Genomic DNA, 27162 nt, shown 5'->3' with positions numbered 1-27162 from the left:
TTATGAGAGAAAGAATGTAGATAGAGAGAGGAGCAAAGAGGAAGAACCAGTGAGGTGAGGGCATAGAGGCCTGAAACATACAGAGAAGGTGCCTCCAGGAGAGGAGGGATCAGCTGGTCACAGGAAGTCTTTCCTGGCCACTCCCATAAAGGCAGCACCCTCTCCCCCTCCTTTTTTTAACTGTTTTTGTTCACTGCTATATTTCCAGCACAGAGTGTGGGTGCTCAATAAATACCCGTTGAATGAATACGCATATGCACGAATCCACACCTCCGCAAACCCCCAGTGCACATGCAGCCGGGGGCGGCCATGCTGGCCTCCTTTACAGAGAGAGCAGAGATCAGGCAGGAGGTTCTACCCACTCTCAGTGGCACCTCCCTCCTCCCTCGAATTTCCCAGCTTCACTGACATCCACTCAGGTGCAGCCCTTCTGGCCAACCCATAGGACCCAGGACAAATGAGCCTTGACAAGCCCTGCAGTGTGGAGGTTAGCAGGACCTAGGTTGGGCACAGGGTCATCCACCAGTCCCCAGAGGACTCTACAGCCATTCCTCTGTCCACCCCTCTACATCTAGTCATCTATCCACTGTGCATATAACCACTCCTTTACTCACCGTCTACAGTCACTCTTTTGTCCATCTTTCCATCCATCCCTATCTAGTCCTCTGTCCATCCATCTGCTCGGGGGACGAAATTCCCAGTTTGCTGCGGACTGTCTCAATGTTAGCCCTGAAAAGTCCACATCCCGGGAGACCCCTCGGACCCTGAAAAAATGGGACAGTTGGTTGAGCCATCCGTTCACCCAGGGATCCCTCATTGCACCCACAAGCCCAAAGTCCATCTGTCCACCGAAGCACACACCTGACCTCCCTGGTCATCCTCCCCCTGGAAGGCAGGCAAGGCCCCGCCCCATCCCTGGCCCCGCTCCTTGCCCCGCCCCTCCCGGAAGCCGCTGCCGGGGATCCCGGCGCCCTAGCAACAGCGATTTTCGGGCTGCCCAGTCCACGAGCCGGGCTCCTGGTGTGAGCCAATAGCGAGGGGCTCCGGGAGCGAGGCGCGGGGGGCGGGGCTCGGCGCGGCCGCCGCCATCTTGATGGGACAGAAACAATAGGACGAAGCACCGCGGGACGGGCTGAGGCCGCAGGTAACGCCCGCCTTGTCCAGCCTACGGCTCTGCCGCCCCGGTAGATTTGGAGGAGGGTGTCTCCGCGCCGTTCAGGGGCGAGGTCTCTGGTCATTAGGGTTGTCTCCGGGTTATTTGGGGAGGGGCTCCCCCGAGATCCTGGGGGCGGGGAGATCTCCTCGGGTCTTGGTGGGGCCGGATATCCCCCGGTTGTTTGAAAGCGGCATTATTTCTTCAGGTTACTGGGAGGAGAACATCTCCCCTAATATTGAAGGAGCAGAATCTTCTCTGGTCATCGAGGGGGCTCTCGGGTATCTTGGCGATTCGGGATCTCCCCCGGTCATTGAGGAGGTTTCCCCAAGTCTTTGTGGGGGAAAGATCTCCTGGGTCATTGCTTCCCAGGACAGCGGTGTCCATGGACTCCCTGGTTATTGTGGTGGGGAGGGGGGTTCTCCTCGAGTCTTTGGGTGGAGGAGCCAGCCCACCGCCTCAGGTGCTGTTTACCTGGGGCCGGCAGATGTGCAGCCATTTTGAGCGTTGAATGCCATTTGGGCCCGTCATCTGGCGTCTTGTGAGGCAATCTGCCCATCTTATTATCCAAAAAAGTCCTAAAATGGATCAGAGGAAGGCTTCTTTAATAGTGGTAAATTTCACCGTGGGTGGAGCTTTCATTTTTTTCGTATTTGCTTCAAGACTGCTTTTGCCGCCCATCCTAATATTTTGTATCACTCGGTTTCCTATGGTAAAGCTGCACTAGCAGAAAAGTGAGTCCAAACGTTGTGAAAACAAAATGGAGAAAACAGTAAAAACAGTAAAACCTAGTGCTCTTAAATACCAGGGAAATAGAGCCAGTTACTGCTTGGAATGAAACATTTTGTTAGTAAAATGTTCATGAAACAAAATAAAGCCTTTGGAAAGAGTAGTTTTAAGAAAAAGTACTGAAACTTTTGAAAAGCGTTAACAAAATGTTCGGGGTCACCAGTTCTGTGTTTTTTTTTTTAATAAAGCATCATGATTACAGTAATTTTGATGAACTGTAGTATTTAAAATATTTGCAGTATTTGCATTTTTAGCAGGGTTACATTTTAAGTGAACTCAGATGCTTATTTACTTAGGTTGCTGCTGTGGAGTTTGTGTAATTGCATCCTGTAACCTGGTGTTAAGTATTTAAAGAGAAGTTTCAGGGTTGTGGTGTTATTGTTTTAATTTTAGCCACTATCAGAATTAGAAGCCAGGAAAATGAATACTTTATCATATTTGATGTAAAAAGTCAGTTGAGGGGCACCTGGATGGCTCAGTCTGTTAAGCATCTGCCTTTGGCTCAGGTCAGGATCCTGGAGTCCCTGAATTGAACCCCCATTGGCGGGCTCCTCGCTCAGTGGAGAGCCTGCTTCTCCCTCTCCCTCTTCCCCTCCCCACTTGTGTTCTCTCTCTCTCATAAATAAAAAATCTTAAATAAAAGCCAGTTGATCTCTTACTAACTTTGGGGAAAAAGTCAGTTGAACTGTTAACTGTTACTCCAACTGATATATTTGCTTTTTGACTTTAGAGTAGAATTGACAGGAATTGTTAGAAATCAGGTGCACGAGTACCAGCATCAGAGTTGATAGAATTGTAAAAACCACTTTAGCAGATGTAATAGAATTCTTTTGTGCTTTGTAGCTTCACAAGTGACAGACCAGTACACTGTATACCATCCCTGTGTCTGTCGGAGCAGTGGAATGTGGAAGGAAGGAAGGAGCAACTGCTGACTGATGAACCTTAGCTAGTCTCCCTTGCAGAGGGGTGCCAGAGCCTTCTGTAAGCACTGGAGATGTCACTGGTATCTAGGCAACAGGGTTGAGCCTGAGCCTCCGAGGCCAGCCTGCTGAGGTGAAAATTTTCCATTGTTTGGTTCATAAAGAGGATGCTCTGGGGAAGAATTTTCCCTTGAAGTGAAGTTATTTTACCTAGTGAGATAATCGCCCTAACAAATTGAGTACATGTTTGTACAGTGGAAGGTAAGCAGATCATTTCTCTGGTGTGATTATATTTTAAAGCATATTTTTGTTTTTAAAATAATGATATTTTTGCCTATTTGAATACCAAGTAATAAAAGTAACCGTAGTATTATATTTTGCAATATATTCTGGTAGCAAGAAAAGGTCCTTTTTCCCCAAAATTGAATTTATAGTCCACCTCAGAGTTTGAAGGAAAAGACAGTTTCCTTTTTTTTTAATAATTTTTATTTTGTTATATTAGTCACCATACAGTACATCCCCAGTTTTTGATGCAATGTTCAATGATTCATTATTTGCGTATAACACCCAGTGCACCATGCAATATGTGCCCTCCTTAATACCCATCACTGGCCTATCCCAATGGAAAAGACAGTTTCCTAAGCTGATGAACAGTTGGTTTGGGTCTGTCATCCATCACCAGTTGGGAGTTACCAACTCCTAGTCGATCTTGTTTCATCTCACTGCCTGTCTCCCCCCATCTTAAAAACAAACAAAACCTGAGTTTTTTTTAGGTGGCATAGTCCCAGGATGTATTTTTTCTATTAAGTATTTCATTGTTTATCTCTAAGAGACAAGGAGCTGCCCGTGATATCTACAATACCATTAATATACCAACGATAATACTTTTTTTTCCACCTGAATATCTGGTTATGCTCAAATGTCTCTGATTTTCCCATAGTTTTTTTTACAGTTGATTTGTTCATATCAGGATCTAAATAAGTCCTGCACTTTGCGTTTGATTGAAGTATCTCTTTTGTTACTTAAATTTATATAGGCTCATTCTGTTTTTCTAATAATTGTTTTGTTGAAGCAACTGTCATCCTTCAGGATTTCCCAAATGCTGGCTTTTGCTGATCACTTCCTTTGCTTGAGACCTTTTGACTATGGTGGCTGGGATTGAAGGGGTCGCTCCTGTACATCTTCTCAGTGAAGGTCTTGTGAAGGTTTTGCCAAGGCTCACTCATAACCGAGCCCCAAACCATGAACTCTGAGGTCTGTCATGGACCTAAAGGGCCACACAGTGCAAGACCCTTCTTCTCCTTCTGGGTCGTATAGTCCGAAGACTATGAGCCCTAGATTTTCCACATGAAACTGGGAGGAGATTCCCTCTGGATCGTGTAGTCCAAAGGGTATGAGCCCTAGATTTTCCATGTGCAACTGGTAGGAGATTCCATGACTTCCAGGAAGGTATAGACGTTCTGCCTCTGTCTCTTTACAGACCTCCTTCTCTCATACTGACCTTGCCCCCTCTGCTCACAGGCAGTTCGCACCTATGAGGGCCCTGACCCAGTGTTCTTCTTTCTTTGCACATCACTCTTAGAGTGCCTTCTGTCTTCCCTTTGTAGGTAACCCCCAAATCTCTTTTCAGGTTAGGTTCACTCAAGCTTCCATCCCATTGCTCCCAACTCTCTGCTGAGTATTTCTTAAGTGCTTGACCATCCCCTTATATTTAAGTGTCTGCAGCTCAACTCAGTGTCTTCTGAGCTGTTTCTGACTTCATGAACCAAACATCCTTGTTCTGACGTGGGAAAGCTCAATATCTGACTCATCCCTCTAATTGGGTTCCCTGTATCGGGTTCTGAAGATAGGGTCCACAGGTACCTGCACCCCAGTCTGTATGTAGAGTTCAGTGAAGGTATGCATTTTTCAGGAGAGGCCCACAGATGTCTCAGATTCTCCAGGGGGTCAGTAACCTCCTGAAGGTCAGTAACCTTCTGAAGAACAGTGTGGTACACCTAGCCATCTACCAAATCCTGTTTCTCTACCCTCCCCCCTTCCTTCCTTAATTCCCCTGTGGGGGCTGGGCACCAGCCTATCGTACATTGGAGAAGGCAGGAGAATTTGTGCCCTGCCAAGTGTGCCACTGAATGTGGGAGAGGTCCTTCCAGGTGGGACAGGTGTCTGGAGAAGGCAGCCCTGGTGTCTTGGCCCCAGGGCCTAGGAGCTGTCAGGACTCTTTCTCACCTTCCGCCCCAGGAATGAAGGAGGAAAGACCCATGAGAGAAGGAAGCCCATTCTGGGAGAGGCTGAAGAGACCAGCTTGGTCTTGATCCTGATGGCCTCCTAGAGGTTGCAGCTCTCTTAGGGGTACTCTTGCTATCATCTCCTTCCTCGTGCAAACTCCCAGACTCAGGACTGCGAAGGCAGTGTTGCCTTCTCCTCTTTCACCTTGGTTTTGATATCTTCAAATAACCAGATTCTAAATTCATGAGCCCACAAAGTTACCTGAAACACGTCTATGGTATAACATATAACAGAGTAGCTTGAGAGCTTTCTAAACACTCACAGTTCTTCTTAAGCAGCTTAAAATTTTTCTTCTCTCAAACCTCTTTTTTCATATATGCTTCCAATGTGTATAAGCATTGTATCTCTTTGTTTGCTCCTTAAGAAAGAATGTAGACAGAAGACAGCCTGATCCTGTTTATGTAAAGAATAGAAAAGTGTATGGAAGAAAATCTGCAGGGTGAAGAGACCCCAAACTAATAATGGTGGTCATTTTATCACACTTGTAACTAGCTTAAAAATCTGTTTTTTTAAAGGCTAGGCAGGATGTCCTGTGGCACTCTGTTCCTCTGCCTGGCGTTGAAGCCTCCTCTCTTCACTCTCCTTACAGGAGTGCAGGCTTAGTATGCCCTTATCCCCTCGTACTGTCAGGTCCCTCCTGTGACCTCCGTCTCCCAGTGGACTCTTTGGAGGAACTGTAGGGCAGTGGGCAGAGGACAGCCAGGCAGGAGGCTAGATATTTTACTTTACTCTTGTTCCTGCCTCAGAGCACCTCTGTAAAACTGTACCATGCCTGGCTTATAGATGAAGACCGGCACCAAGAGGAGGTAAAGCACCATGTATACCCCAGGGTAAGGCAGGCCCGAATTTGCCAGGGAGATTTAAAAGAATTTTTTTTTAAAGATTTTATTTATTTATTTGACAGAGAGAGACAGCAAGAGAGGGAACACAAGTAAGGGGAGTGGGAGGAAGCAGGGTTTGTTCCTATACTCCCATGATACTCTCAGTTTTCAGTATTTGGGGAACACAGCCTCATGAGACCAATAGGGGAAAAGAGTGTGAGCTTTCGAGTCATTATCAACCTTTAAATCCTGTGCCCTCTTATACAAGTTGATTTTTTTTTAAAGATTTTATTTATTTATTTGACAGAGATGAGACAGCCAGCGAGAGAGGGACAAGCAGGGGGAGTGGGAGAGGAAGAAGCAGGCTCATAGCGGAGGAGCCTGATGTGGGGCTCGATCCCGCAACGCTGGGATCACGCCCTGAGCCGAAGGCAGACGCTTAACCGCTGTGCCACCCAGGCGCCCCCCAAAAGAATTTTCTGATACAATTCAAAAACGTATAAACTTAGAGAAATGTACTTGGAAGTTGGCTTTCCTACAATATTTACTATTTTTAATTGCACATACACAGTTATTATCTAAAACAGTGTAGTCCTTTAGAAGTTATACTTTTTTTTTTTTTTTTTTAGACTTTATTTGACACAGAGAGAGACAGCCAGCGAGAGAGGGAACACAAAGCAGGGGAGTGGGAGAGGAAGAAGCAGGCTCCTAGCAGAGAAGCCGGATGTGGGGCTCGATCCCAGAACGCTGGGATCACGCCCTGAGCCGAAGGCAGACGCTTAACGACTGAGCCACCCAGGCGCCCCTAGAAGTTAATACTTTTTACCCACGTATTTCGTGAGTTAGTTCTGTTCTGCGTGCATCTTTGCTATTCTCATAGCCACATTTGGAGGTGCTCTCCTCCTGAGCACTTCATCTTCACCTCTTAGTGGTGGAGATGTAACATTATCACTGGAACCTTTACCTAGAGCTGGTTGTGGTCTCTTCAGTGTGACCCTGTTACTGCGTTGATTTTTTTTTTCCTGTATAACAGCTTTACTGAGCTATAGTTCACATACCATATTACGCATCCCAAAAGGAATCCTGTATCGCTCATCCCCAGTATAGCTCCCCTCCCAACTGACCCTTCAGTCTTCCTGAAAGTCTCCTCACCTTGACCTGTTTTAAAGGCCACCGCTGCACTTGGTTAAGCCCTGGGGATGGAGGGAGGAAGCAAGCTCTTCCTGCTGTTCGTTGTGGTGGTATGCCCCAGAGGTATGCCTTGGGACTAGGGAGGCTGTAGCACATTACCATTTCGCCATTTTACCTGGAAAGTTGGAGGGGAAATGAGGACATCTTACCGAGAAAAGACTTTGTTGGACATGACCATCTGTAGTCCACAGCCAGCTCAGATGCACTTTAGATTCATTTTTCTGTTTATAGACGTTTTCTCCAGTCTTTTTCAAGATTGTATATTTGTTTTTGTTTGTTTTTTTAAAGATTTTATTTATTTATTTGAGAAAGAGAGAGCAAAAGAAGGAATACAAGCAGGGGGAGTGGGAGAGGGAGAAGCAGGCTTCCCACCGAGCAGGGAGCCCGATATGGGGCTCGATTCCAGGACCCTGGGATCATGACCTGAGCGGAAGGCAGATGCCTAACTGACTGAGCCACCCAGGTGCCCCTCTATATTTGTTTTTAGTGTAAATTTTCATAAATAGGGTTCTCTTCTAATTGAAATTACACAAATTCAGTCTTACAAGTAAGGATTAAGCTTTGGTGACACACCAGCATTATCAGTATATGGTGACTAAAAGTTAATATTCTAGTAACAAGAAAGAGTTTTTGTATTTAATGCCACTAAGATGCCACTTAGTTAAGATTGAAATGGTTGGGAGGATGGTAGCTCGTAAATATGGTCTCCAGGTCAGAACAGGTAGCAAAATATGTGGTTAAACAAACAAATGGTTAAACAGAAAAGTTGTGCCTTGATTTGATTTTAAATGTTTGTGAAATGTAGCTGTTGCTGAAGTTATATTGGCAGCACCTACAGCACCCTGCCCATGGGAAAATAGAAATAACAGCTCCAGCAGCTGCTAATGGGACATTCACTATGCTAGGTCTTTTACCTGTGTTCTTTTCATTCCCAGGATGATCTCATCCCGCTCTGGACTGAAGGGTTTCAGACTTTGGTTTGGAGTTCCAGTACCTGCTCTCATAAACTCCTTGGGACAGCTGGAGTCAGTCTGGGCCTCTTGGGCCTCTTCTGATTGCTTTCTATTGTAGACAATTCACAACACTTTCTTTGCACTGCTGGGTTTGTTTGTTTTAACTCTTCTTGTGAATATATTTAACTGAAAGTCATAATTGGTCAAAATGGGAGAGCATTTAGTATTATTTGTTCTCTCTATGTAGCCATCCATTTATCTTGAGATGCTCCTACATGTTTTAGAAATTGAGTGTCCAATCCCAAACCTAAGGAAGATTAAGTTTCTTTTTTTTTAAGATTATTTATTTATTTATTTGACAGAGAGAGAGACAGCCAGCGAGAGGAAACACAAGCAGGGGGAGTGGGAGAGGAAGAAGCAGGCTCCCAGCAGAGCAGGGAGCCCGATGCGGGGCTCGATCCCAGGACCCTGGGATCATGCCCTGAGCCGAAAGCAGAGCTTAACGACTGAGCCACCCAGGCACCCCTAAGTTTCTTTTAATGAAGTAAGATGTGTTAGAAACCAGGAAGACAGAACACTTGACTAGTGCTGCTGTTTCTGCTCCAGGCTTTTCTATCCCCAGCTGCACACACAGAAATGAGAGGTCCATGGGCTTTGTGAGTTCCGTCATACTGTCTTGGGGAACGTAAAAATCTTGGATCTCCCTTCAAAGCTTATTTTATAAGAATGGATTATTTTTGTTTTACAACTGTAAAACTAACACTAGATAGGAATTTTTGCTGTGACACTCCTCCCTGCCTTTTTATCCGGGTTTGAGATCCCAGGTCTTATACAACTTTGGTGTCATTGCTAAGGCTGCAGCAACATTTGTCTTGGGATTAACCTAGCTCCAAGCCTGCCGGCTTTCCCTCTGATGCCCGTTTGTTTAATGTGCTTGAAATTGGGTGTCTGTGGATTGTACCTTAGCTCATTCCTCCCCTCTCATGGGCAAGAAGTGATGCTAAATCTCTGCTGAGGTCTCACCTGAGCTGCTTTTACAAGGTGCACTGTGGAGGTGTGTGGACCAGCACCTTTCGGTTCTCATGCTCAACAGAATCAGACTGTTTCCTTGAGAGATAGCCTGGAGTTACCCAACAAAGGAAGAGGAAGGGTGGATATAGTGTATTTGACCACAGAAGGTATATTTTTATGAGTTTGAACAACCTGACAGGAAAAACATATACCACTATTAAACTATTTAATTGTACATTGCTGATATTACGGTCTTCCTAAATTAGTTCTTAATGAACATTTTCAAGTTTTCTGCTTTTATGCTCTATTCATGTAAGGCAGAGAAAGGTGTCCTTCCAAGAACAGTGTCTGTTCACTGAGGTGAGTGCCCTGGAGGAGAGTTAATGTAGTTGGTTGCCAACTCTCTGCTGAGGGTTTGGGTTTTTCTTGCTCTGTCCTTACCAGAGTATGGGAACACAAGTGTCTTTTCTCCAGGTCCTTTGAGCTGCCCCTGCCCTTTGTAGTACCTATGCTAGGCCTTATGGGACAGACACAGCAACACCTTCCCAGAGTTACATGCTTGAGGACCTGTGGGTTGATTGGGATGCTGCACCTCCCTTGGGAGGCTAGGGGAGGACCGTAAGCCCCAGATGCAGGGTCCTGGGGCATTTGGAAGAGTGGACCTTGCTGAGGTGCCAGGTGGCAGCTGATAGAGTCTGGGCTGTGAAAAACTGATGGATGTGGCCAGCAGGTCTAGGGCAGGTAAGGGCTGGGAAAGGAGGGGACAGGCTGCTCCTCTTCCAGGAATGATTCATCTCACTCTCAAAAGAGTGTTTTTACTTTGAAAGTACTGGAGGCTCTTTGTATAGAGCCAGAGAATGGGAGCAAAGAGGCAAGATGTCAAAAGTGGAAGTGCCCCATTGGCCTTCCTTCCCAGTCCTCAGATGCGCTCTTGAGTGACTGAAGTCACTGCCCTTCTCCCAAGCTGGGTGATTCTGAAGGAGTCAGCGTCCGATTTGCTACAGTACTGTGGGTGTGTTTGAACTCGATTTCCTTGAAATTTGTAAATATTTTGCTATGCTTTATTTTGGAAAGAAATCTTAGGATTTCTGGAGGATAACTTGCAAATGGCATGGTGTTGTGACCTGTACCAGTGTCAGGAATTTTCTCACACCCATATCTCATTCTTTTCTGGCTGGTCAGGGAGGAACACTGTGTGCAGAATGGTTTGTGATAAAAGCTGCCAGATTGGGGGACACCTGGTGGCTCAGTCGATTGAGCATCCTAGTCCTAGTTTTGGCTCATGTCATGATCTTAGGGTCATGGGATTGAGCCCTGCGTTGGGCTCCCAGTGTTGGGCTCCACGCTTAGCAGAGAGTCTGCTTGAGACTTTCTCTCCCTCTCCTCCTCCCCCCACTCTTCCTCGCTCTCTCAAATAAATAAATCTTAAAAAAAAAAACAACTTCCAGAGTGGTGTTATGAGCGTGGGCTACTCTGCAGCCCCTTGAGGAGAGTATTTACCTGAGTGAGGTTTTGCAAGGACCCAGAGGAAATTGTGCCCCCTGGACACAGGACCTGGTGCAGTGTAGGACACACCTTGGTCCCTCCATCAGTAGGTATAACACTCAGGGTGCTGGCCTGGGCAGGTCATGGCTGCCTGGGTTCTGTGGCTGCCCATGAGGACTGAATCATTTTTGGCCCCCTGTGTTTCAGAGGATCAGTTCATGTGTCATCTGGTTTGGGAGCTTGCTGAGAGAGGAGTAGGGGTAAACACTAACTACATGCAGAGAGCATTTAATCTTGCCTAAAGCCAATGAATGGACCATTACTTGTTGGCACAAGACAGAACTGTGATTCAAGGTAGGAAAGTCCCTCAGATTGAGACCTCATGGCAATTTCAGCTGCAGTGTGAGGCGGTCACTTCTGTATGTTTCTGTTGTGTATGTTTCGTACAGGGTGGTGGGAGTCATAGACTGCACCAAGGAGGAGACTGGAATTGGAGAATTGCCCTTGAAAGAGGGGTAATGGGCTTTTTAAGGAGGACTGAAAATTCTTGGTTTGTGTATGAAATAACATTTAATTCTTTTTTTTTTTTTTTTAAGATTTTATTTATTTATTTGACAGAGACAGCCAGCGAGAGAGGGAACACAAGCAGGGGGAGTGAGAGAGGAAGAAGCAGGCTCCCAGCGGAGGAGCCTGATATGGGGCTCTGGGATCACGCCCTGAGCCAAAGGCAGACGCTTAACGAGTGCGCCACCCAGGCGCCCCAACATTTAATTCTTTATAAGAAAATGTGATATTCTGATAAAGAGGACATATGACACCTTAGAATTAATAATTTCAATTTCCTTGAAGGAGTGGTGCTACGGTTCTAGCTAGAAAAAGCTTTTTTTTTTTTAAGCTTTTATTTATTTATTTGTCAGAGAGAGAGAGAGCACAAGCAGGGGGAGCGGCAGGCAAGAGGGAGAAGCAGGTTCCCTGCAGAGCAAGAGCTGAAGGCAGATTCTTAACCAGCTGAGCCACCCAGGCGTCCCTAGAAAAAGCTTTTTAAGTTGCTAAAACTTTGTAATTCTAGCAATGTAACTCTGATGAACATACCTCTAGGTAGGCCGAAAGCTTCTCATCTCCTTCCATCTTGGGACCCATTAGTCCTTCATTCCAGAAATCTGATCCGAGGCAGAGATATCAGGCAGTGTGGTCATGATGGCGGTTCTAGAGAGGAGAAGCATCTGAGACGCTGCTATTTCCCTTATAGAAAAGCTTGTCTGGATTTTTGGAACAGAATCTGGTGTTTTATTTGTCCCTCAGCATTGGGGGAAAGATGTACGTTATTGTGGCTTTAGTGAAATAATTCCATGTACAACTTAGAGCTTTTCCTTTATTTAAACTAGAATAAAATATTAATGGAGAAAATGACACAGGTATCTGTGTCAAATTGATGCAGAGCTTCTGTGTCTTGCCTCTCTGACTCTGTTGCTTTGGCATGGGGGTGCGGGTGGACGGACAGACACCCTGCCAGCCAGCCAGGCTGTAGCTCCTTTGAGGTTAGAACTATGATTCCAGCCATTCTTAGCAGTAACTCTTTCATCTCAGGCACCTGTTTTCTGTAGTGAGGCCTCCCTGTTATGGTGACCTCCTGGCGCCTCAGTGCATCCATCTATGAGGGAGATAGGTAATGGTGGTGTCTACTCCAGAGGGCTGGTGTAAGAGCTGGGTGTTACAGAATAGACTAAGTGCTCCATAAATGGCGGCTCTGGTCTCTAGTCTCTGGCTTGGTTGTATCCCGTTGTCATTGAAGCTTGAGGAGTTGGTTACTTCCTCCTTTGGTCTTCCAGTGCTTTGTACACACCTTAAGGGCAGGGTGTGTTTGGGTTGTTATCCTCCCTTATTTACCTGTGGTCCAGCTTCAGGTTCTCCGTCGTGGAATGGAGCCCACGCAGTGTGGGCTAGGGCATTGCTTTTTTGTGGATGAGCTTAAAATCTTCAAGAGCTGAACAACTATTGGGTTTTCCTGTTTTAGTCTCAGTGAATTCTTTCATTTTTTCCCTTAATATTTCCCTCCCTATTATAAAGGTAACATATACTCTGAGTTTGAGAATATTTCAAGAAGTTTGGGATATTTAAACAACTTGAAGAGAAGGAAATAACAGTCTTACCACTTGGTACAGGGCAGATCCAGGTTTTATGCTGTCTGAAGTTTATATAAATATATATAATTTATTTATATAAATATATAATTATAACTGCCATCTTTAAACAGAAAAATTTACAATGATGAAAACAAGTTGGTAGAAAGTTTTTGTTTCGATTGAAAAAAGAAACCAGAAGTTCACATTTCAAAAAGCAGACAAATACTACAACTGCAGTACTTCCCCCCCCACACACATTTTGGGGCAGCGTTTTGACTGACTGTTCGGTGACAACAGTGTTCTAATGTTTCTACAGAAAGAACACATAGTTGCTCCCCTAGGTTGATGCCCATCTACTTTCTATTATTGACAAGTTAGAACACTTTCTTTTAGCTTCACAATTCATCTCTGTCATGTAAATTTGGGGGATTGTTGTCAAATTTGGGAAACGTGTATCAAGTTTCTTTCATAGCTGAGCTGGGAGACTTCAAGGCATTCAACATTTTTAATGCAGTGGCTACAGGGCTTTGGAAGGGGGCAGGCAGCCATGACCCCTGTGAGTAGCTGGTACTTCATTTTTAGATTTTTTGTGTGTGGTAAAATATACATAACATAAAATTTACCATTTTAGCCATTTTTAAGTATATGATTCATTGGCATAGCTGGTACTTTTTGCTAGTCTTCTCCTCTGTAATTCTTTGGACCTAGTTCAGACAATATAGATTATACAGTTTTATATCTTCTTTAACTTAAAAGAGGATATCGTAAGCATTTTCTCAAATTGTTTAAAAATCATAAAATTGATAAGCAACTTTTCATAATATCCTGATAGTCCGTCATACACTCTTCTATTCCTAGACATGGGAGTAAGTACTTTCACAATGGGGTATAAGAGATGTCTTAATGGGGGAAGGGCATGCCTGGCTGGCTTAGTTGGTAGAGTGTGTGACTCTTGATCTCAGGGTTATGAGTTTGAGCCCTACATCGGGTGTATAGAGTACTTAAAAATAAAATCTTTTTTAAAAGGTAGGGGGGAGATGTCCTGATGGGGCTTAAACAATGTGGCACAGTGGTGGGAGTTTTCCTGAGGTTGGTGATGGCTTGATGCCCTGTACCCAGATGGGTCATTCTGGTCAGCCCTTATGCTTGGTGCCTCCCACAAGGCAAACATTGATAGCTTTCTTCTTCCTTCCTGGCTTTATTTTGCTAAAACTCCTTTTTGTATATTCATTTTGTTACCAGGAATTATACCTCATCTATTAACCAGCTTCCCAGTAAGTCCAGGTCATGTGAAGAATGATTTTCCTTCTGCATTATCTTGCTAAGATAACTCATTTAAAGCTGAATGGCAGACCGACCAGTGTTGCTGAAGGAGGCCTTCATCAGAGACCCAAAACCAACCCATGGCCTTTCTTTGCTTTGCCTGCAAAAGATGGGGATAATTATCTTTTATTTTTTTTAAATTTTTTCTAAAGATTTTATTTATTTGAGAGAGAGCGAGTGCGTGTGAGTGAGAGAGAACACAAGCAGGGGGAGCAGCAGGCAGAGGGAGAAGCAGATTCCCCACTGAGCAGGGTCCTGATTCTCGGGGCTCAAACCAGGGACTCCGGGATCATGACCTGAGCCAAAGGCAGATGCTTAACTGACTGAGCCACCCAGGCCCCCCAGGAGAATGATCTTTTAATGATAACTTTGCAACCTGAAAACCTTAGGTGTTTGGGATGTGAGCTCTCAGTACCAACACATAATTTCTTAATTCTTTTTTTTTTTTTTAAGATTTTATTTATTTGACAGAGAGAGAGACAGCCAGCGAGAGAGGGAACACAAGCAGGGGGAGTGGGAGAGGAAGAAGTGGGCTTCCAGTGGAGGAACCTGATGCGGGGCTCGATCCCAGAATGCCAGGATCACGCCCTGAGCCGAAAGCAGACGCTTAACGACAGAGCCACCCAGGCGCCCCCCAACACATAATTTCTGAATGCTAGTTAGAGTATTTGTTTTAAGCTATGATAGAATTTTAATCTTCTTGAGGCTACATTTTCTTTTAAAATAATCTCTACACCCAGTGTGGGGTGCGAACTTACAGCCCTGAGATCAAGAGTCCTGCTCTCTACTACCTGAGCCAGCCAAGCACCCCAAGGCCACATTTTTAAAAGTTTATTCTTGAATGACCATTCTTTTCTTGCCTGATTTTCTGCAAGAGAGAATTTTCAAGACATTGATTGTCATTACATTAAGAGCTTAAGCTCTGTTTACGTGAAATGTTTCCACACTACGAGGTCCCAGATGAGTGTTCAGGTGCAGGGTCCTTCATTTATATTCCTCAGTGAATGTAGACTTAATAGGTGGGGAATTATAAATGCAAAATTAACACCAGTCAGTGCTCAGAATACATTTAGTAAAGTGTGTTGCATGCCTCATTTTAATAATTGTACTCACTGTATGTGGGTTTGGATAATTGCAATGGGTGCCTTTTGAGTCCTCTGTTGATCTATGTACAGCAGGTGTTCATGATGCAGTAGTGACTTGAGGCACATCCTGTAAAGTACCTACTCTGTGCTGGTGTTCTGGACTCTGGAGATTCAGCAGTGAACAGAGCAGTCAGCAATCTCTGATTTTATGGACTTTGTTTTCTGGTGGGGTCAGGATGGGGGATAAAAAAAATTAAGACAAATAAGAAAACATAGTATGTTAGATGGTGGTGATAAGTGCAGAAGAGAAATAAAGCAGGGTTGTATAAGGGAGTGTAGACAGGGAGGTATGGCATTTTCAGATGGGGTAGCTAAGGAAGACCTCATTAAAGAAGTGACATTTGCATAAAGAGCTGAAGGAGGTAAGAGAGTGAGCCAAGGGGATACCTGGGGGAAGAGTGTACCAAGCAGAGGGAATGGCAAGTGCAAAGGCCCTGAGGTAGGTATATTCCAGGCATGTTTGAGAAATAACAAGGAAGTTAGTATAATAGCAGATTTAATGCTGATTTTTCTTTCCTTCTGGGTTTTACAGAAAGGCTTATTGGACCTTTATGCTTCTGTTCTGCTTGCTTATGTGTAAAGGATGCTTTTGCTTTGACTTTATAAGAATTGAAAAAGATAACCATGCAACTGGTAGAAGTGTGCTAGTATTAAGTAAAAAGTCTAATTTTTTTCTGATTATTAAAATAATATGTACTTATGAAAATTTGGTAAATTAAAAAATGTAAGAAAAAATTTAATCCCTCTATTGAAGAATAATTTATATACAGTAAGACTCATCAATTTTAAGTCTAATTTGATGATTTTTTTTTAAGGATTTTATTTATTTATTTGACAGAGAGACAGCCAGCAAGAGAGGGAACACAAGAAGGGGGAGTGGGAGAGGAAGGAGCAGGCTCCCAGCAGAGGAGCTTGATGTGGGGCTTGATCCCAGGACTCTGGGATCGCACCCTGAGCCTAAGGCAGACCCTTAACAACCGAGCCACCCAGGCGCCCCAGTACATTCCCTTTTATTGCTGAATGATATTCCATTATAGAGATATACCACAGTTTGTTTATTCATTCACCCATTTGATGGATGTTTGGGTTTTTGCCTTTTGGCTATTGTAGGTAGTGCCTCCGTGATCATATACAAGTCTGTGTGGACATTTGTTTTCATGTCTCTTAAGTAAATACATATGAATAGGATTATTGGGTCATATAATAAGTATTTAACTTTCTAAGAAACTGCCAAACTATTTTCCAAAGTGGCTGTACCACTTTTTGCATTCCTACCAACAGTGTTTAAGAGTTGCAGTGACTGACCCCGGTGGTGTAGTCATGGGTTGTGTAATTATGGGTTGTATGCAGATAGTGGTGGCTCTGGGGCTTACACAGATGAGGTGTGAATGGTGAGTGTTGTTTTTGCACCATTAGACTAGTGTGCCTCACACCACCCCATGACTATCCAACCCTGAGGTTTTTCTTGAGGCAAAGTAAGTGGCCCCAGCAGACCCCACTTATAGCCTCATTAACTAAATTCTAGATGTGTGAGCTAAAGGAAGGGCTCAAGGATTTTCATGAGTCATAGTTGTTTTATTTGCAAGATTTTATTTATTTTTAAAATTGTTTTAAAGATTTTATTTATTTGAAGGAAAGAGAGAGCGTGAAGGGGGAGGGCAGAGGGAGAAGCAGGCTCCCTGCGGAGCCTGAGCCTAATGCAGATGCTTAGGCACCCCATCTGCAATATTTTAGAAGCTAAGAATATTAAGGCATTGTTTCCAGCAGATACTTACACCGATTTGACAGATTTAGGGGGATGGGCTGTGGAGGAAATCTATGTCCTGTCTTAGATGAATTATGTTCTGTTTTCCTTACCTTTTCATAGTTTCATGGACCAATGTGAGGCAGTATGGAAAGCTAAAATAGATGCTAAATCTGAAAGCAGTATTTTATGCTTATCCCCCCTCTCCCTAAGCACAGGGTCCACACATTTTGCGTGGACTTCTCAGTAACCACTAATACTACAGGATTCCTGGGAAACTGGGCCTTAGAGCTTGGATGTTTAAAAATCACTGAGAGATCCCTCTGCTCAAACCACATGTGAGACAGAGTAGCAGGTGAAAAAGAACAGGTGTTTTAGGCACTTTTCTTCTGGCCAGGTTGAGGCCACTAGAGAGGGAGCTGATCTGCTGTATATAATCCTTGGGAAGTTTGATCCTCCATTTTCCCACAGAGATACGGCCTATAAGGGAAGCTAGGAAAGAAGCTCCATTTCTTCATCTGCAACCCCAAATGTGAGAAATATGTGGTATGGTGAAGCCATATTTATGTTCATATTGAGAGACTAAACATAATTGAAATAAAATAATCACAAAGGGGCGCCTGGGTGGCTCAGTCACTTATGCGTCTGCCTTTGGCTCCAGTTATGATCCCAGGCATCAGGCTCTCTGCTCAGCAGGGAGTCTGCTTCTCCCTCTCCCTGCCACTCTGCCTACTTGCACTCTCTCTCTCGGTCAAATAAATAAAATCTTTTTAAAAAAATTTTAAAAAATAAAAATCACAAAACAGGACTTACCTTATTATTTGCAATGCAATGATATTTACCCTTTTTTTTCCTATTTGATTAAAACAAACTACTAGTTACCTCTTACTAATTGCATTATACCACCCATACAGTAGAGGTCTACTCCATGCCTCTCTTCTCCATTTTACAAACCAGAAAACTGGAACCCAGGGGCGCCTGGGTGGCGCAGCCATTAAGCGTCTGCCTTTGGCTCAGGGCGTGATCCCAGGGTCCTGGGATTGAGCCCCACATCAGACTCCTCTGCTAGGAGCCTGTTTCTTCCTCTCCCACTCCCCCTGCTTGTGTTCCTTGTCTCGCTGGCTGTCTCTCTCTGTCAAATAAATAAATAAAATCTTTTTAAAAAAAAAAGAAAAGAAAAGAAAACTGGAACCCAGAGGGATCCAGGGACTTGGAGATTTTCTCCAAGTAATTGAGTGGCTGAACTGGGACTAGAATCTGTCTCCACCTCACTACAGGGTAATCAGTTGTCGCCCTGACTCTGCCTCATATTTGGCAGTTTCTTCTGTTATGAGTTTGGCTCAACGCGAGGATTAGCCTTATTTTTCTTGCCTCTCTACCCAAGATGATTATTCTCCAGGGAGCAATGTCTTGAGGACTGCCAGAGTTGGGTGCTGGGGGGAGGGTGGCAAGGTGCCACATCATACCCAGTAGCTAATGAATACACTGAGGACCTGGGAGGAGGAGATGGAGACATCCACCTGGCCTTTTGGCCTCCAGCCACACCCATGCACCAAGAGAGTTGCAATGAAAAACCAGATTTGTTGTAGATTGTTCATTAGGGTAGGGATGGGTAAGAGAGATGCCCGGAGAGAGAGATTTTTCTACTTAATTGAATACACTTAAGGAATTTTGAACAGAGTTGGAAAGGGATTCATATTGGTGTCAGCATTAGTCTGACAACAAAAGCAGTTTATACTTTAATGAAAGGTTTGGATTGTGTTTCTAAAGCCTGGACCATGAGGAGTGTCTTGTGCATTGACAATAATTATGGTACCTGGTTTGTGCTTGGGTACTGGCCGACCGACCGTGGGTCAGTACAGTAGGTTTTCTTTGGTATTGCTCTTACTCCAGAGGTCTTTTCAGTGGATTAATGTGAACTGGTCTGTGTAGACCCTAAGAAAGGGCTGGTGTGGCCAAGTATCTCAGAGCTCCACCTTCTGGAGAGAGTCTGGAATGGCTAGAATGTACTCATCCTTGGAGCTTAGAACCCTTCTCAGCACATACCCTCCTGAGGGCTTCTGTGATGATGAGGTGGTGGTGCCAGGAGAGAAATCAGGACCTTTGGTTTTTGTCTCTTTGCATATAGGAAAGTGTATTGATTCCTAATCCTCGAGTCCATTTGGGGTCCACAGATCTCTCTAAAAAGAGATTAACAACCACTTTAAACTCTTTAAGAGAGGCTACGTTATAAATAGAAAATGTACATGGTGAAGGCACTCTCATACCAGGCAAAATGTCCCATGTACATAGGAGGAGTGCTGTATCAGGGCACTAGTGCCAAAGACCCTGGGACCTAGAGGTGGCCCTGTGAGGGCATCCAACAGATTGAGGTTCATTTGGGAGCTGAGGCTTATTGTCCCTGGCCCTGGATGAGTTTCCTCACCTCCCCAAATCAGCTTCATTGTTTGCAGCAGAGAGAATAGTGTCTTCCTCACAGAAAGTATCCCAAGGACAAAACGAGGTAAGTTTCTGTAGTGAGCCTAGCATGTAATAGGTGCTTTACTCACCTTAGAAGACAGTGGTTACATCTTCAGCAGACCTATTCTCACCACCAGCATGTCAGTTGGGGTAATGGGAACTGGAAGAGTTCTCATTAAGAACGCTACAAATAAATGAAATGTCCCACGCCCTGTAAGTAGTGCTAGTAGCAACTGTGTAGTCTGTAAATTACAGTCAGAAAACAAAGAACTAGCTTGACATGCCGCGAAATGGTTAACAGTTGCATAGAGGTTGCTTTGCTGAGATCTGGGGTGTTTAGGGATGCAAAGTCAGGTCTAAGGCCCTGAACCTCAGAGTGGATGAGAGCCCTAATTACTCCAGGAGCGCAGCTTTGGTTTAAAGGTGTGCCCCAGCTTTTGGAGATCAGGATAGAACTGATAAAAATAGTCAGTGACCTAGAACACTGTGTATCTTTTTAAATGGAGTTAGCCAGCCTTGATCGGTTGTTTTTAGATACAGACGTTAATCATTAAAGCTAGGCCCAAGCTGCACTGCTAATAAGGTTAATGGGGCTTGTCTTTGGCCTTGGGGGTGCGGGGGGGAGTGGACACCCCGGGGGAGTAAATCTTACCAGATGGTGAGTAAGCAGGTTTTCCCTTTAACTGCATTTTATAAAAACATAATTAACGACTAAGAACCTAATGTCAGCTAGGATGATGAGTCAGTGTAGGTTCATCATTCGTAACAAACGTACCACTCTGATGGGGGGATATTGGTAACCGGGAAGGGAATGCATGTGTGGGCGTAGGTGGTTATGTGGGTAGTTATCTTCCTCTCGTTTTTTGCTGTACACCTAAAACTACTCTAAAAAATAAAAGTATTAAAAATATGTATGTATGGCGGCGCCTGGGTGGCTCAGTGGGTTAAGCGGCTGCCTTCCGCTCAGGTCGTGGTCCTGGGGTGCTGGGATAGACCCCGGCGGGCTCCCTGCTCAGCGGGGAGGGAGCCTGCTTCTCCCTTTGCCCCTCCCCTCGCGTGCGCTCTCTCTCAAATAAAATCTTTTTAAAAAGTATGAAGTTCACCGTACTAGAAAATGGCAAGGTTTATCTGAATTATTAGGTTTGAAATGGGACTTTACCTTATCGTGGCTTTGCATTTTTCCCGCCTAGTGGAGGGCACAGGCTCTTTGGGGACACCTGGGGCCAGTCCCTGCGTGTCGGAATCTGGCCCCACCCCGCGGTAGCTCCGGCTGTTTGTTTCTGCGGGAGGAGGCGGAGCCGGGGTGGGCGGCGTGGGCGGGGCCCCGCCTGAGCTCGGGCTGTTTGTCTTTCTGTTGAAGTGCTGGCGGCTCTAAGGCGATTCCCAGGCCGCTTCCAATGCCAGTGTCTCCCTTTGCTTCCAGCAGAGCGTCCCGGCCCGCTCAGCCGAGGACTTGAGGCCAGACAGACGGACGCACGGACAGACGACAGACGGAGGACGCGCTGGCCGCTGGACCCCGCCGCCTCCCCCTTCTCCCTGCCGCCTGCGCCTGGAGGATGAGCCCAGCCTTCAGGGCCATGGACGTGGAGCCCCGCACCAAGGGCGTCCTTCTGGAGCCCTTTGTCCACCAGGTCGGGGGGCACTCATGCGTGCTCCGCTTCAACGAGACAACCCTATGCAAGCCCCTGGTTCCGAGGGAGCACCAGTTCTACGAGACCCTCCCAGCCGAGATGCGCAAATTCACTCCCCAGTACAAAGGTGAGCCCCCGCTGCCATAGGGGTCGCCAGCGCCTGGCGAGGAGATGCAAGGCGGCGCAGCCGTGGAAGGCCTGGGCAGCCATCCCGGGAGCCCTCACCCCTCCCCTCACTCTGTGTTTTCCCTCCTCCTCCTCTTGGCCCTCAGCCCAGCACCTCACACCCTCAGTTTGCAAGCCCTGGTAAGATTGCTCAATTGTTTTGTTTTGTGGATTTGTTTTGAGTTTATTTCTGGTGGAAGTGTAGTTGTGTTTTATGTTCAGGTGTCTCTTGATCACAGTAACTCATAGCCCCCCCATGGGGGAACAGCGGGGGAAGACTTTGGGAGGATTTTACCCAGAATCCTTGCTGCCTGCTTTTTGTCCTCCAGGAAACCAGAAGCCCTGGTGATTAGGTAGGCTGGGAGCAGGGTTGAGTCAGATGGAATGCAGGAGTGGGAGGCTTGTGCTGATAAGCCGAAGCCCTTTGCTATTACGGAATGTCCCCAAATTGCAATGTTATGGCAACCCTTTGATTCACATATGGTGACTCTCTCTCTCTTTTTATAATGCATTTTTGGGGTGACATCAGCAACCACCAGCATGGTGTGGTCTTTCCTGGGATGGGGGGATATTTTGTAAATCAAAGAATCCATTAAAGGAAATTAAATTTATATTGCCTGGTTATACAAAAGACTCTTGAACAACTTAGGTTCTTCTGGGACTGTTGAAACATGCTCTTTGAAGACAGAATGTACTGGGCACCTCTCTCTGTACTCTGAATATGCATGTGTGTTGTGGGGGGTGGGGTGGGGGAGTTGAGGGCCCTCACTTGGTCCTTCTCTGTTGTTTTTTCCAGGACAAAGCCAAAGGCCCTTTGTTAGCTGGCTGCCCCTGCCCCCTATTTCCCCCTGGTTCTTTCCCCGAGGCCACAGGGAAGTGTGGTCCCCTGAATTCCCCACCCGGGCTCCTCTGCTCCTCTGCGCCCAGAGCCAGGGACCACCTCAGAAGTGTCATCTCTCTCTGAGCACGCATTCCCCTGCAGCGAGCGAGCGAGCAAGCGGGCGGGCAGCAAGGACTGAGCAAATTGAGTGATCCCGGGCCAGAGAGGCCTGGGAGGAAAGGTGTTCAGCCAGTCGGTTGTAAGGCACTCGTCGGCACCTGCTGAAACGCTCCCACCTGACAGCCCCCTCCTCAAAGACTGTCTAATTACACATGGCAGGTTCTAGAGACTCAAGGGGGAGAGCCGCTTTCAAGGCCACCACGCGTCTGTGCTCCCGGCCCGACCCTATTTGCCTTGTGTTCATTTTGTTCTTTTGTGACTGCAAAGACCAATAAAGTAACATGTTTGAGGACAAAAGGCTCGGGGTGCCTACCCATGTGGGGGTGCTGCAAGAAGCCTTTGCTAGGGTGTCTGTTGTGCTGTGTGGTTTGTTTTTGTTTGCTCCTTTATTTTGTTTTGCTTGCCCAGTCTTCCCTAACCCTTGGATGCTTCTTACCCCTCAGGGCAAACCTTTGTCCCCGCTGTGTTCAGGCTCTGCTTTAAAGCAAGCCTCAGGCCATCGGAGTTTCTGTTTAGGCATCAAAAATCCCCAGAAGATATAAAGAGCAAATGTTTTTACGTCTCTCTTAGGATTAGAAGAATTACATAAAACTTAATAAACATTTTCAATGATGGAAAAATGTGTCTTGTAATTCTTTGGCTCTTGCCTTGTTGAGTGCATCAGAGAGGAAGACTCTCGGCCATGTTTACTCCCTAATCGCTTGTCTTGTATGGTGTCATCTTTTCTAGCTGTTTTGATATTTGTTAGGTTTGCAGATGAGTTTGGGGCCTCTGGCAACTAGAGACTAAGGAACAGGGTAAGAAAAAAACAAATGTTACAATCATGTTCTTTATAAAACGTCTTCTCTGGAATTAAAAGTTCTCTCTGCTCCTCACCCCCCTTCCAGGTGTGGTGTCTGTACGCTTCGAAGAAGATGAAGACAGGAACTTATGTTTAATAGCATATCCATTAAAAGGGGACCACGGAACTGTGGACAGTGTAGACAATTTAGACTGTGAACCAAAAAGTAAGCTCCTGAGGTGGACAAACAAAAAACATCACGTTCTAGAAACGGAAAAGAGCCCCAAGGACTGGGTGAGGCAGCACCGGAAAGAGGAGAAGATGAAGAGGTAGGTATAAACTGAGGGGGGAACCCTGTACTCTGTGGAAGGGGAGGTGTCAGGGGATCTTAGTTATAGCCCAGAAACAGTGGACTTAGTAGGTGCCTTGTCACTAGTGGCCAGTTCCCACATGGCAGCTTCTCTTTGGTGATTCTGGGTTACACTTTTGAAGTTTGTGTTAAATATTAGCCTTTTAAGATCAGTATTTTTGAAATAGAAAATGGAAAAGATGTACTAGACTTAATGTATTATAGGTGAAGCTAAAAGGCAATGCCATTTATCTCTTTAGCACTGAGGTTACCTCTGGATTACAGAAAGATCATGTTTCTTTTATTTTTTTACTTTTCTTTAAAAAAATTTATTTATATATAGAGAGAGTGCACAAGCACACATGAGTGTGCAGCGGGGTGGAGCAGAGGGAGAGGTAGAGAGAGAATCTCAAGCAGACTCCCTACTGGGTGTGGAAACCTATGCTGGGCTCATCTCACGACCCTGAGATCATGACCTGAGCTGAAACCAAGAGCTGGACACAACCAACTGAGCCACCCAGACGCCCCCATAAAAATGTACCTTTAAACAATTTTTTAAGTGCAATTTGGCCTTTGAAAGTATATCCTAAGTCTAGGAATTGATTTTTATTTATTTTATTTTATTATTTTATTTTAATCTTTTTAGGTAGGCTTCATGCCCAGTGTGGAGCCCAATGCGGGGCTTGAATTCACAACCCTGAGATCAAGACTTGAGCTAAGATCAAAAGTCAGATGCTTAACTGATTGAGCCACCCAGGCACCCCTAGGAATTGATTTTTAAAGGGAAGTTATAAACAAAGGAAAGTACAGACTTAACAATGAATCAGATTTGTACCATATCACCCAAATCCACATTAATGCAGACATGAAGCACCTGGGTGGCTCAGTCAGTTAAGTTTCAAACTCTTAATTTTGGCTCAGGTCATGATCCCAGGGTTGTGAGACAGAGCCCCATGTAGGGCTCTACGCTATGCATGGAGCGTGCTTAGGATTCTCTCTCTCCCTGAAGTCATCCAATTTGTTGTTTATTCTACCTTATAAATGTTATTAGCCTTTTGTTAGGATATAACCTCCTAGTTAATTTATTTTGAAATAAAGCCTAATCATGTAAGGTAAAGTAAAAAAAAAAGAAAACAACTCTGGATTAAATTATGCCACTTTGGATAAACAGCTACAGTGGCAGCTATAAGAGAGTTTTAGTCACTCATTGCCTCTGCAGCTACCCTGCGCCAGGCCCTGTGCTGCGTCCTGGGGATGCAGCAGTGACCAAGACAGGAGCCATCCCATCACCTCAGGTTGTTCACTGATGGTGAGAGACAAAATGGTCAGTTGGATATCCCTGAAATGTAGGATCTACCTATACAGAGCCTTCCAGGTGTCACCCCTTGGCAGAGCTTGAAAAAAAATATATATATATATAAATTGAAGTATTTATAATGCAGCTAAGTAGGTTGGCTTATTCCCATGGGATTTCAATTCAGCTTTTCCCAGTCTCCAGCATTTGGAATCTGGGAACCTACATGCATTAGAAGCCGGGGGGTGGTACTGCCTGGAAGAAGAGGGTAGTAAAGCCTGCTTGGGAGGGAGTGGTGGGGGTGCAGGAGTGGAGGCAGAGGCTGTTCTTGCATCTTAGGTTTTCCTTACTGTAGAAAAACCTGAGCTGGGCCCTTAATTTTTTAAAAATCAACTTTCTTGATGTATAATACACTTAACAATAAAATGTATCCATTTGAATGTTAAATGTGTACACTGAAACCACCACCACATCGAGATCTCAAACGTCCCATCACTCCAGAAGTTCTTTCGTGCCTCTTTGGCCCTGAATTTTGATAAGACTTTGTGATTTATTGGCTTCTTGTCTCCTTACAGCCATAAATTAGAAGAAGAATTTGAGTGGTTAAAGAAATCTGAAGTCTTGTACTACAGTGTAGAGAAAAAAGGGAATGTCAGTTCCCAACTTAAACACTACAACCCTTGGAGCATGAAGTGTCACCAGCAACAGTTACAGAGAATGAAGGAGAATGCAAAACATCGGAACCAGTACAGTATCCTTTGTTCACAGAGTATCTCTGCCTTGGGGAGAGGGGAGGATGGCTGAGATCCCAAGAGCTCAGAGAAGTTGGGTTTGTTTTCTAGCCATGGTTATGCCAGGGCACCCTATGCAGTAGCCATGGGCAGATATCTGTTCCCACAGGAACGGGGGCTGGTCTGGGAACATAGATGGTGGGGAGGCAGGTGAGGGGCACCTCATGGAGGGACCAGCCTGCATCAGGGCGGCTTACCCTAGAGTGCAAGGGCCTGGTTCGTGTTCTCAGAAGTCCCCTGCTTACCTGCCAGGGGTGGTGTGGCAGGTGGGGGCTGACACATGAAGAATAACACAGGGGCCTTTCTTTTTTCCCCTTCTAACCCATTAAGCTATGTTTCACTGATTTCTTTCTTTTTTTAATCTCATGGGGAGCGGGAAATTCCTCAGAATTGAGTATGTTTTATTTATTTTTAACTTTTTACTAGGGGATATTTTATTAATTTATTTTTACACATTCAGTTTTATTGTAACAAAGCAACTTGTACACTNGGGGAGCGGGAAATTCCTCAGAATTGAGTATGTTTTATTTATTTTTAACTTTTTACTAGGGGATATTTTATTTATTTATTTTTACACATTCAGTTTTATTGTAACAAAGCAACTTGTACACTTTTAACGTTTAAAACTGAGCAGCATCTTTCCTTTCCAGTGAAATAAAAAGAAAATTTAAAAATAAACAGGAACAAAATTACAATAGAGAGTGTCAATTCCAAATAAGATCCTACGGGTTCTGCCGATTCTCCCATGGAGTGGCAGGGCTGAAGTCATCATTAGGAGTGAGTTTTATTTTAAAGCATCATCTTAAACTGCAAGGATCTCCGTTAAACATCACAATTAAACATGCCAAAGGAGAAGCCATGTTGTCAAAATGCCCACTTAACCCACCCAAACATCTCAAACCTACCCTTTGCTGACCTTCCATAACCCCATCTTTTAAAAGTTTTAAACAAGAGAAAGTAGACAGGTACATGTTGGTAAATGCTAACTGTCCATATTCACATAGAGACTCGGTATAATCTTTGAGCCCAATATACAGAGACAGGAGGAAAAAAGCTAGAATTCTTTGCACTACTGCACAGGGGCATAGCACCCTCCAGCTTCCAGCAGAGCTAAGGGAGCAGAAGGTTTTTCTTTTTTCTACTAGGGGATATTTTAAACATGTTAAACATAGAATAATACTTTGAAGTTATAAGTACCAGTGACCCAGGTGCGGCAGTTAACTCACTTAAGTCCGACTCCTGCCATGACTGTCTGCTTACACTTCGCACCCCCAGCCCAGCTCTTTCTGAAGTGTCTCCTGGATCATTGCCATCTGCACACACCTCAGCATGCATCTCTAGGAGAAGGATATTTTAAAACATTATTACCATTCTTGCTCCTTAAAAGTAGACAGTAATTCCTTATTATCAAATATCTAGTTTGTGTCCACATTTTCCTAATTGTCTTAAAAATCTGTTTTTACTGATGGATTGTTTGAATGGGGATCCAGGTGAGATTCACATGTATTTGGTCGAAATGTTTAAGTCTTTTTAAATACCCTTTCTGTTTTTTCTTCTTGGAAATTTCTTGTTAAAGAAAGTAAGTCTTCAGGGTATCTGGGTGGTGCAGTCGATTAAGTGGCTGACTCTTGGTTTCAGCTCAGGTCCTGATCTCAGGATCGTGAGATCAAGCCCCAGGTCGGGCTCTGTGCTCAGCGGACAGTCTGCTTGAGACTCTCTCTGCCTCTCCTTCTGCTTCTCCCCACCC

General features: G+C 44.9%; 1 protein-coding gene across 8 annotated transcripts in view; it reads left to right on the top strand.

Moving 5' to 3' along the window:
- Positions 1–990: 990 nt before the first annotated feature.
- The window catches only part of IP6K2 (inositol hexakisphosphate kinase 2), a 29265-nt gene continuing 3093 nt past the window's right edge, over positions 991–27162 (top strand). The window contains exons 1-5 of one of the 8 annotated variants that reach the window (XM_019806726.2): positions 1002–1144; positions 8096–8185; positions 20831–21162; positions 23088–23310; positions 25200–25375. In XM_019806726.2, coding sequence (XP_019662285.1) covers positions 20961–21162; positions 23088–23310; positions 25200–25375 — 601 coding nt within the window. In that variant the 5' untranslated portion in view covers positions 1002–1144; positions 8096–8185; positions 20831–20960. Of the gene's footprint in view, positions 1145–6665; positions 6807–8095; positions 8263–20827; positions 21163–23087; positions 23311–25199; positions 25376–27162 lie in introns of those variants that run through there. The other 7 variants (XM_019806723.2, XM_034658280.1, XM_034658279.1 and 4 more) reach the window with 7 other exon arrangements.

This window comes from Ailuropoda melanoleuca, chromosome 4 (genome assembly GCF_002007445.2).
Source record: "Ailuropoda melanoleuca isolate Jingjing chromosome 4, ASM200744v2, whole genome shotgun sequence".
NCBI lineage: Eukaryota > Metazoa > Chordata > Mammalia > Carnivora > Ursidae > Ailuropoda > Ailuropoda melanoleuca.
Note: the sequence above shows the minus strand (reverse complement) of the source record. Positions and strands in the feature narration are given on the sequence as shown.